General features: G+C 41.1%; 1 protein-coding gene across 1 annotated transcript in view; it reads left to right on the top strand.

The window, feature by feature from the left end:
• The first annotated feature begins 4,355 nt into the window (after window positions 1-4,355).
• crb2a (crumbs cell polarity complex component 2a) overlaps window positions 4,356-11,345 on the top strand; it is an 87,711-nt gene continuing 80,721 nt past the window's right edge. The window contains exon 1 of the mRNA XM_037546125.1: window positions 4,356-4,608. Within this exon, the coding sequence (XP_037402022.1) occupies window positions 4,560-4,608 (49 nt within the window). The 5' untranslated portion in view covers window positions 4,356-4,559. The remainder of the gene's footprint in view (window positions 4,609-11,345) is intronic.

Raw genomic sequence — 11,345 nt, 5'->3', positions numbered from 1 at the left:
CCAGGCTTATGGGACTCAGAACTCCCAGAGGCCCATGGAAATTTAAAAGACCCATGATTATGGGACTCAGAACCCCCAGAGACCCAGGGAAATTAAAAAGACCCATGATTATGGGACTCAGAACTCCCAGAGACCCATGATTATGGGACTCAGAACTCCCAGAGGCCCAGGGAAATTAAAAAGACCCATGACTATGGGACTCAGAACTCCCAGAGACCCATGATTATGGGACTCAGAACTCCCAGAGACCCATGGAAATTAAAAAGACCCAGGCTTATGCGACTCAGAACTCCCTGAGGCCCATGGAAATTTAAAAGACCCATGACTATGGGACTCAGAACCCCCAGAGCCCCAGGGAACTTTAAAAGACCCATGATTATGGGACTCAGAACTCCCAGAGGCCCAGGGAAACTAAAAAAGACCCATGACTATGGGACTCAGAACTCCCACAGACCAATGATTATGGGAGTCAGAACTCCCAGAGGCCCAGGGAAATTAAAAAGTCCCATGATTATGGGACTCGGAACTCCCAGAGGCCCAGGGAACTTTAAAAGACCCATGATTATGGGACTCAGAACCCCCAGAGGCCCAGGGAACTTTAAAAGACCCATGATTATGGGACTCAGAACCCCCAGAGGCCCATGGAAATTTAAAAGACCCATGATTATGGGACTCAGAACCCCCAGAGACCCAGGGAAATTAAAAAGACCCAGGCTTATGGGACTCAGAACTCCCAGAGAACCAGGCTTATGGGACTCAGAACTCCCAGAGGCCCAGGGAAATTAAAAAGACCCATGATTATGGGACTCAGAACTCCCAGAGGCTCAGGGAACTTTAAAAGACCCATGATTATGGGACTCAGAACCCCCAGAGACCCAGGGAACTTTAAAAGACCCATGATTATGGGAATCAGAACTCCCAGAGGCCCATGGAAATTAAAAAGACCCATGATTATGGGACTCAGAACTCCCAGAGACCCATTCACACGCAAAAAATCCCGCTTCTCTAGCTTCCTCCGGGCCCGAGATCCACAATGCCCAGGGACCGGTACACCAAAATATGCTACCCCATTAACACACACCTTTCTCGGCCAAAATTAATCAAAACATCCGGGGAACACACCCGGGGAAAAGACCCACCAGGAACCCAGCGCACCTCATGAACCTATCTGGCCCACACTTAAGCACTCCCCCTCGGACTAAACCAGTCAGCCCGTGCCGCCCAGACGCGAGGCCATTGGTAGACCTAAAAAACTTAGAGAAATTTCTCTAAGTCCAAACTATTGTCAAAGTTTTTATGGTCTACCAAAGGCCCATACACATAAAGTCCTAAGGCCAGAATTTTGACTAAGTTTTTATGGTCTACCAGGGAGCCAAGCAAATACATTTCTCTAAGTCTTAAGGCCGGCCACTGGGAGACCCAGTAGAAACAAAGCCCCAGAGGCCCAGGGAGATTCAAAAGACCCAGCGGCCCCGTGGGATATGTTTATGGATAATGATTATTATCCATAAACATAATAATGATTATGATGATAGTGGTAGTAATAAATAAATAAAACTAATTACCTTTTAAATAATAACTGAATTGGACATGGGACACAAGCCTAGGCTTGATCAACCTATGGCTGGCCACCTCAGATGAAGGTGTATAGTGTTTAAAGGCTGAAACATCTGATGACTCTGGGGTACACTACTGATGATGTGTCCTAAAATTTCTTCATCTACTCTATCACACTTGTTCGTTCTAAACGTAATTCTAAGCGTAACCTCAACCCAAAACCGATGTGCATTCCTGCTTGTTTTGAATAAAAAAAACCTCCTGACACGTTACCCTTTGTGTCTGCATTAAAGTTTTGGAATTGTTTTGGACACGAGGCCCTCTAAAAAGGAAACCGTTTGTGACCTTGAAATTCAGCCACATGCTGATAGCTCTCTCTACCAACTAAGATATTGAAGGTGTCCAGCATGCTCGCCTGGTCTCCAACTTTCATGGGACACGAAATTCTGCCATAATCCAACATGTGACCCAGTGAATTTTGATGATCCTGGCTTGTGGCCAGATTCCCTAGAGCACAAGGCATCCATTTCCTGTTACAGCTATAAACAGAGCCATAAAGTTAGCGGAGTGTCTGGTGGAATTGATAGTTGTTCACAGATGCATTTCAGTCGAGCTTCACAAAGAGCACTTCATCACTTGGTGTACAACGATAAATAAAGGAATAGACATTAAGACCCTGCATGTGGGCTGAAATCCTGCATCCATGTCACCATGAAGCAGGTATGTCCAGCCCTACATGCAGGGAGCTGACTTGCTTAGAAGATTTCATTGTTTGTCTCTCTTCTACCAGCTCTCACTCCAGAAGGTTCAGATAGGCTTCCTTTTCTCCAGTTCTTCTTTCTCCACCAGTTCCCTTTCTGCTTCTGAAGCACTTCATTCCCATTCCATTTTCTTTTTCTCTCTTGCTGTCCACTTTTGTCAGTTTCTGTTCTTGTCTCTTGTTATCCTCCTCTCTCTCTCTCTCTCTCTCTCTCTCTCTCTCTCTCTCTCTCTCTCTCTCTCTCTCCTTCATTCTTCAGATTTTCTTCAACTTGGTTTTCCTGCAGTTTCATTTCTATCTGCCCTTTTGCCTCTGCTTCTGTCCTTCCCCAGCTTTTCATATTCCCTCTGTTTTTGGTCTTTCTCTTTGCCTTCTCTCTTGATCTCTGGTGGATTTTCCCTACCCAGCCTTGATGTCTTTCTATCTTTTTTTCTTTCTCTCCAGAAATCTGCTGACACTTCTCCTCCTGTTTTGGGATTTTTTTAAAAATTTTACACTCCAAAACATTACGTATTGTCAGTAACTCCCTATTTGGCCACCAGAGGTCTCACTCTCCTGAGTACTAGCTCGGTCTCCAATCAACCACCTGTACCTAATTTCTGTAATCGGTCCTTAAATCTTCCTCTCCCTCAGCCAGGCAGGGCGAAGTGTTGCCCAGTCCTTTGTATCTGTCTACTGAGTGTGTTACGTGGAAACAGAATTCAGACAAATGCAGATCTGGAAGTCAATCACGTTTAATCTTAGCCAAAGGGAAAAACCAAAATCATAGTCCATACACAATCCACGAAGCCAAAACACAGATCCAATGAGAGAGGCAACAGTACAAAAAGGGGTCAGGAATAAACTCGAGCAACATGAAGACAAGGCAGGGGTCAATATACACAAGGAAGCAAACATAAACTAACCACTCAGTATAACACAATGATGCAATACTGTGCAGAGTTCATATTCTGCATACCTGGCTTAAATACTATCAAGTAAGGTCATATGATCTAAACCACAGGTGCTTAGTGTTACTAGTCTGGGGACTGTGAACACTGATAGTAGCGCCGTGCCTGGCTATCAGTCATGTGAGTCCCCTGTGACTCCTGGGAAATGGAGTCCTGACTCGTGTCCGCTGAACGTGTGACAGAGTGTTTGTATTTTCTATCTTGCTGGTGTTTTTGACTTTGTTTTTTCTTTTGGAATCTGCTTTTGCCCCTTTCACTCTGTTTGCTTGTTTTTTTGGACTGATTTCCTTGTTTTGCCCTTTTTTACCATAAAATCTGCACATGGATCCTTCTCAAGTTCCTGAGTCTGCTTTGTCACATCTATTGCCAAGTGAAATGATTTTAACTCTAGTGAATGTACATAATATTTCTAATCAAAAGATTGTTGCAAGAATGGTATAAGATTAAACCTATTTCTGGACATTTTTTACCTGTTAATGTAGTTAATTATCTTATTCCAATATTCTTACAGCAGTGTTAGAACCAAAAATAACACACACACACACACACACAAACATTTTCTAAGCCACTATTCCTTCTGAGTCATGGAGGAACCTATCCCAGTGGTCACTGGGTGGAAGGGAGGAAACACCCTGGACAGGTCACCAGTCTATCCCAGGGCTGAAAATAATACACATATATACTGTATTTAAAATTGTTTAACTTGCAAAGATAATCATAATTATTTTGCAGCATGAAGCTTCAAAAGAGACAGAGAGATTAGCAAAGCAGCCCAAGACTTGAACCAACACAGCAGAATGAAATTAAACACAAAGAGACAATTACTAAAAATCGCTTTAGTGAAAAGGATCATTGCAAATGTGCTCGAGTAGAAGCAAACACCGTAGCCTTTGAAAAATACAAATCAATTAGAACTGTATTTAATTAAGTGAAACTAGTGCCTACAGAATGATTCACACAAACTCACTCTGCACACAGTCTAATCTGTGCTTGGCTGACCCCACTCCACCCCCTTCCCTGCCCCCGTTGGCGGGTGATGAGGGTGTTAAGCTGGGCAGTGCGAGTTAGTCTTATTAGAGCCCGTGGAACGAGCTGCTTCTCTGGTCATGGCATTACTGACTGAAACTAAAGACCGAAGACGTCAACCAAGCCTTTGCATGCACCTTCAAAGTGTTACATCACCTGGAATTTTAATTTAAGCGTTTGGAAAGTGAAGCTCCTGCTGAGGGATGGAGAACTCAAAGCAAGAAGACTAACAGCATTTCCTGTGGAGCTAGACCTCTACCATTACAATGGAGTTTGGAAAAGTCATTTTATTGACCACAATGATGTTCAAATGTGGTGAGTCTGTACATGTGGTTTCATCAGCTTCTCTCTCTCTCTGGCGCTCTCTCTTATATTTTTTATATATATATATATATATATATATATATATATATATATATATATATATATATATATATATATATATACAGTGGGGAGAACAAGTATTTGATACACTGCTGATTTTTCAGGTTTTCCCACTTGCAAAGCATGTAGAAGACTGTAATTTTTATCATAGGTACTCTTCAACTGTGAGTGATGGAATCTAAAACAAAAATCCAGAAAAATACATTGTATGATTTTTAAATAATTAATTTCCATTTTATTGTGTGAAATAAGTATTTGATCATCTATCAACCAGTAAGAATTTTGGCTCTCACAGACATGTTACTTCTTCTTTAAGAAGCCCTCCTGTTCTCCACTCATTACCTGTATTAACTGCACCTGTTTGAACTCGTTACCTGTATAAAAGACACCTGTCCACACACTCAATCAGTCAGACTCCAGCATCTCCACAATGCCCAAGACCAGAGAGCTGTGTAAGGACATCAGGGATAAAATTGCAGACCTGCACAAGGCTGGGATGGGCTACAGGACAATAGGCAAGCAGCTTGGTGAGAAGGCAACAACTGTTGGTGCAATTATTAGAAAATGGAAGAAATGCAAAATAACAGAAAATCTCCCTCGGTCTGGGGCGCCATGCAAGATCTCACCTCGTGGAGCATCAATGATCTTGAGGAAGGTGAGGAATGAGCCCAGAACTACACAGCAGGACCTGGTCAATGACCTGAATAGAGCTGGGACCACAGTCTCAAAGAAAACAATCAGTAACACTCTACACCGTCAAGGATTAAAATCCTGCAGTGCACGCAAGGTGCCCTTCCTCAAGGCAACGCATGTCAAAGCCCGTCTGAAGTTTGCAAATGACCATCTGAATGATCCAGAGGAGGAATGGGAGAAGGTCATGTGGTCTGATGAGACAAAAATAGAACTTTTTGGTTTAAACTCCACTCGTCATGTTTGGAGGAAGAAGAATGATGAGTACAACCCCAAGAACACCATCCCAACTGTGAAGCATGGCGGTGGAAACATCATTCTTTGGGGATGCTTTTCTGCAAAGGGGACAGGACGACTGCACCGTATTGTGGGAAGGATGTATCGTGAGATTTTGGCCAACAACCTCCTTCCCTCAGTAAGAGCACTGAAGATGGGTCGTGGCTGGGTCTTCCAGCATGATAACGACCCAAAACACACAGCCAGGGCAACTAAAGAGTGGCTCCGTAGGGAACATCTTAAGGTCCTGGAGTGGCCTAGCCAGTCTCCAGACCTGAATCCAATAGAAAATCTTTGGAGGGAGCTTAAAGTCCGTGTGGCCCAGCGACAGCCACGAAACCTGAAGGCTCTGGAGGAGATCTGTATGGAGGAGTGGGCCAAAATCCCTGCTGCAGTGTGTGCAAACCTTGTCAAGAACTACAGGAAACGTCTCATCTCTGTAATTGCAAACAAAGGTTTCTGTACCAAATATTAAGTTTCTTTTTCTGGTGTATCAAATACTTATTTCACACAATAAAATGGAAATTAATTATTTAAAAATCATACAATGTATTTTTCTGGATTTTTGTTTTAGATGCCATCACTCACAGTTGAAGAGTACCTATGATAAAAATTACAGTCTTCTACATGCTTTGCAAGTGGGAAAACCTGAAAAATCAGCAGTGTATCAAATACTTGTTCTCCCCACTGTATATATATATACATATATATATATATATATATATATATATATATATATATATATACATATATATATATATATATATATATATATATATACATATACATATATATATATATATATATATATATATATATATATATATATATATATATATATACATACATATACACACACAAAGATATACAGTTATATACCAAGGTTTGGCTGCTCCTGGTCAAATTCCATGTTTTTGTTGATTTTGAAAAGTAAAAATAATTTATAAGTTAACGCTTCTGCACATTTTAATACACAAATGATCTCAGTGTTCAGTGTTTATGTACTGAATTTTACACATTAGGGTTTTTTTCCCTCAATATATAAAATTCAGCACATAAACAGACTGCACACTAAAATTTGCAGAAACTTGCCACTTTAAGTAGAAACTTGTTTTCACTTTGAAAATCAATAAAACATCATTTGACCAGGGACCAGTGCTGTATTATGATTAACATTCCCGATTAGAGAATAAAAATGTGTTGTCCATTAACATATTAACATCAGCTGTTTTGGACAAATGGATATGCAACATTACGGAATTAAACAATATATCTTTAATGAATTCAGGTCTCTACTGTAAACAGTCACTCATTTTTTATGGTCCTTCACTTTAAGTGGTATTTTTACTGTACAGTGCTTAGTCGTATTTATTTTAAAGTCTTAGTGTTTTTACAGCAGAAACACACTACCCAGATAAAATTTTACAGTACAGGATGAGTCAAAAGCCATTTTAGTTTATTTTAGTTTATTTTTAATGCTGTCACAAGCCGCCACGATGCGTTGCGGTGGTGTTGTACATTTTCTCAGGATACACAATTTGTTTGATGTGACCCCAGAAATAAAATTCGATAATAAAATAAAAAATAAAATAAAATAAAATAAAATGTGTCCTGTGACTTTTGACTAACCCTGTACTGTATATAGTTTATACGGCACAGTGCTGTATATAGTTTAGAAGCACAGTGCTGTGTATAGTTTATAAGCAGAGTGCTGTATATAGTTTATAAGCACAGTGCTGTATATGGTTTAAAGCACAGTGCTGTGTATAGTTTATAAGCAGAGTGCTGTATATGGTTTATAAGCACAGTGGTTTATACGGCAAAGTGCAGTATATAGTTTATACGGCACAGTGCTGTATATAGTTTATAAGCACAGTGCTGTATATGGTTTATAAGCACAGTGCTTTATACGGCACAGTGCTGTATACAGTTTATAAGCACAGTGCTGTATATGGTTTATAAGCACAGTGCTGTATATGGTTTATAAGCACAGTGCTTAATACGGCACAGTGCTGTATATAGTTTATAAGCACAGTACTGTATATGGTTTATAAGCACAGTGCTGTATATAGTTTATAAGTGCTGTATATGGTTTATAAGCACAGTGCTGTATATGGTTTATAAGCACAGTGCTTTATACCGCACAGTGCTGTATATAGTTTATACGGCACAGTGCTGTATATAGTTTATAAGCACAGTGCTGTATATGGTTTAGAAGCACAGTGCTTTATACGGCACAGTGCTTTATATAGTTTATAAGCACAGTGCTGTATATAGTTTATACGGCACAGTGCTGTGTATGGTTTATACGGCACAGTGCTGTGTATGGTTTATACGGCACAGTGCTGTGTATGGTTTATAAGTAAAGTGCTTTATATAGTTTATAAGTAAAGTGCTGTATATAGTTTATACGGCACAGTGCTGTATATAGTTTATAAGTAAAGTGCTGTATATGGTTTATACGGCACAGTGCTGTATATGGTTTATAAGTAAAGTGCTGTGTATGGTTTATAAGCACAGTGCTGTGTATAGTTTATAAGCACGGTGCTGTGTATAGTTAAACACGGTGCTGTATATAGTTTATAAGCACAGTGCTGTGTATAGTTTATAAGCACAGTGCTGTGTATAGTTTATAAGCACAGTGCTGTGTATAGTTAAACACGGTGCTGCGTATAGTTTATAAGCACAGTGCTGTGTATAGTTAAACACGGTGCTGCGTATAGTTTATAAGCACGGTGCTGCGTATAGTTTATAAGCACGGTGCTGCGTATAGTTTATAAGCACGGTGCTGCGTATAGTTTATAAGCACGGTGCTGCGTATAGTTTATAAGCACGGTGCTGCGTATAGTTTATAAGCACGGTGCTGCGTATAGTTTATAAGCACGGTGCTGCGTATAGTTTATAAGCACGGTGCTGCGTATAGTTTATAAGCACGGTGCTGCGTATAGTTTATAAGCCTATTTATAGTTCATAGTGAATTGTATGTTTCTTAAAATGGAGGTTTGGACTGTGAGCTCCGTGACTGTCCACATAAGTTTGAGCTTCATTCTATTTTAATTTCACATGCATCACTTGTGCATCAGGCTGAGCACTGAAGAACAAATTGGCTGCAACAAAGAATCCTTTGAAGCGCGCTTCTCTGAATGAACTGTTAGCCTGCTAATGCTAACATGCCCTCTCTGATAAAAAGTCCTGCCAGCTTAAACAGCAGAAAACAAACAGAGCAGAGATGATCAGACCACTGTCACACATCACCCACACCTCTCTCTCTCTCTCTCTCTCTCTCTCTGTGTCTTTAAGCTCTGTCTGTTCAGTGTTATTATAGTGAAGTGTTATCTGTTCTCTGTGTGTGTGTGTGTGTGTGTGTGTGTGTGTGTGTGTGTGTGTGTGTGTGTGTGTGTGTGTGTGTAAAATCTAGATCAGTTCCACTCCTGCACCCCTCAGAGTCCAGGCAGAAACTTTCCAGATGTAACCCTGTATGTGTTGCAATGTTTTAAATTCAGGTTTATCCATGAAGCACATTATACAGAACTGTGCATAAGTCCAGCTCTGATTTAGTTTAACATTTAGTACAAGTTGATTTTCAAGAGATGTTTGTGAGGACATTACATATAATTTTATACACTTGCATAAGGAAGGAGAAAGTCAAAGTGAAAAAAGAGTTCAAAGGATGTTTAAAAGCTCCAGAAAATAACACTCCTAACAACCACCTGGAAGAGCTGGTCGACCCCAAAACTGCCCCCATCAGATAAACAGCACTGAAAGCTTTGATCTCTGAGAGAGAGGAGAACATCAAGCTGCTTCAGATCTGAAAACATCCACAGGGGTTTCTGTCCATCCTTCCACTGTGAGAAGACCACTCAGCACTGTGGGTCTGAAAGGACGTGTAGCTGATCAAGAAGAACCTCACTGAGAAAAAGAGACAGACACATCAAACAAAGAAGCTGGACGATGGACTGACCACCCCAGAGTCCAGACCTCAGCACCACTGAATGGGTTTGATCATCAACCAGCTTCTCAGACTGAGCTTTGGAGGCGTGTCTGCAGGTTCTTTGAGGAGCTGAAAGTGAGGATCCTGAGAAGAACGGAAGCTGGAATGAAGGTGAAGAGAGACTCACTGACACAGAACAGCTGATAGCAGAGTTAGTGGTTGAGGATTCTGGGTAATTTTCATTTAAATATCTGATTTCTGCTTTTTGTGAATCTTAAATTTCAAAAACTTGTTTTTAATGGCTGTTATGACTGGAAAGTAAATAAATGAACGGGGCTTCTGACTTTTGCACAGTGCTGTGTAGGTTCAGTAGAAGGATTTTAAATCATTGGAATCACGTTTTTCATTTGTCTGTCTGGTGGAATAAACATAACTCCATTTTAATCAAGCAATCAAATCATTTCAGTTCAAAACAACACCACATCTTATTGTCCACCAAACCATGACCTGGTCCACCTCCTGACCCTTAATTCTTATAATAACCACAATTCAGGCAAAAAGCTCATGCGTTCAACTTTCTCACACTGGCTGATTTACACGTAAACATTGCATTAAAGAGTTTTTTATTCCTACCTGAAGCTTTCATAGAATAGAACTAAGCTGGAAGCAGTATGGATGGGACGCCTGGTCACTCGTACTTCATTTCCTCTGCATTTACACACACACTTGTGTGAATCTTCTGTGAGTTGTGGTGCGAGTTAGTACAAGGACTGTGATGGAGCTACGAGTGGCTGGTAGATATGGGTGAGATCAAGATTCTGTGAGAAACCTGCCTATCAGCCTGGAACCTGCTTTACATTACTGCAATTCCTCCAGCAGTGCCACGCTGATAACACAGCCACACTGAAAGATGGACACACACACACACACACACACACACACTGAGAGACGCACCCCCACTCAGGCACAGAGCACTCCTGACTCCGAGCCTAAACGTATTAGGCTTACTCCACATTCACAACAGCAGGCAACACACGTAAGCAACACACTGCAGAATGTTGCTGCTTGTGACGGCAGAATTTCCCATCGTGAATTTCCAGTTTGCCCTCACCCGTCTACCGCGCACACCCCACGTTACTGTCTAGCAGTGAACACAGGGCTATTGATATAGAATCAGTGATAAAAGCTCTGAATGACTTTTGTACTGCAAAAGCCGGACTACACAGCGTTTCCTCAAAAGCTGCTTTGCCAGTGAATATGAGTGAGTAGGTGCACGTGTGAGACAGTTTGAGTCTTTGTAGTAATCTGAGGCTTACATGCGCAGGGCAGATTGAGATTAGCTGCTAAAGAACTGAAGAGGTCAGACAGGCAGACAGAGAGAGTGAAAGAAAGACTGAGGGGGACAGTAAGTGGTCAGTGCTGTAAATATGCTCCACTGACCGGGGTTTAAATCGGTGTCTCATATAAATGAGACCGTACTCGGTTCTTTCCAAAGAACTAGGAAACCTGTAGCTTGATTGTCTGGTGATTAGCTGTGCACTGTAGATTACGATGAGAAGCACTAGACTATTTCTTTAGAATCCTTATCTAAAGCAAAACCACCACTGATTAAAATTCTACTTGGATAGTACAGAAATGTGGGTTTGGCAGGTCCTTAACTGTTTGCAAGCTTCTACAGTGAACATTGGAAGGCTAAGGGTCAGCATCAGCTCTGCCAGCTAAACATCAACATTGTTTAGTCACCTGAGGTGAGTCTGTGTAAAGCAGGGCA

The sequence above is a fragment of the Pygocentrus nattereri genome, chromosome 16 (genome assembly GCF_015220715.1).
Source record: "Pygocentrus nattereri isolate fPygNat1 chromosome 16, fPygNat1.pri, whole genome shotgun sequence".
Lineage (NCBI taxonomy): Eukaryota > Metazoa > Chordata > Actinopteri > Characiformes > Serrasalmidae > Pygocentrus > Pygocentrus nattereri.
The sequence above is the reverse complement of the archived record's forward strand: the minus strand, read 5'-3'. Positions and strand labels throughout refer to the sequence as shown.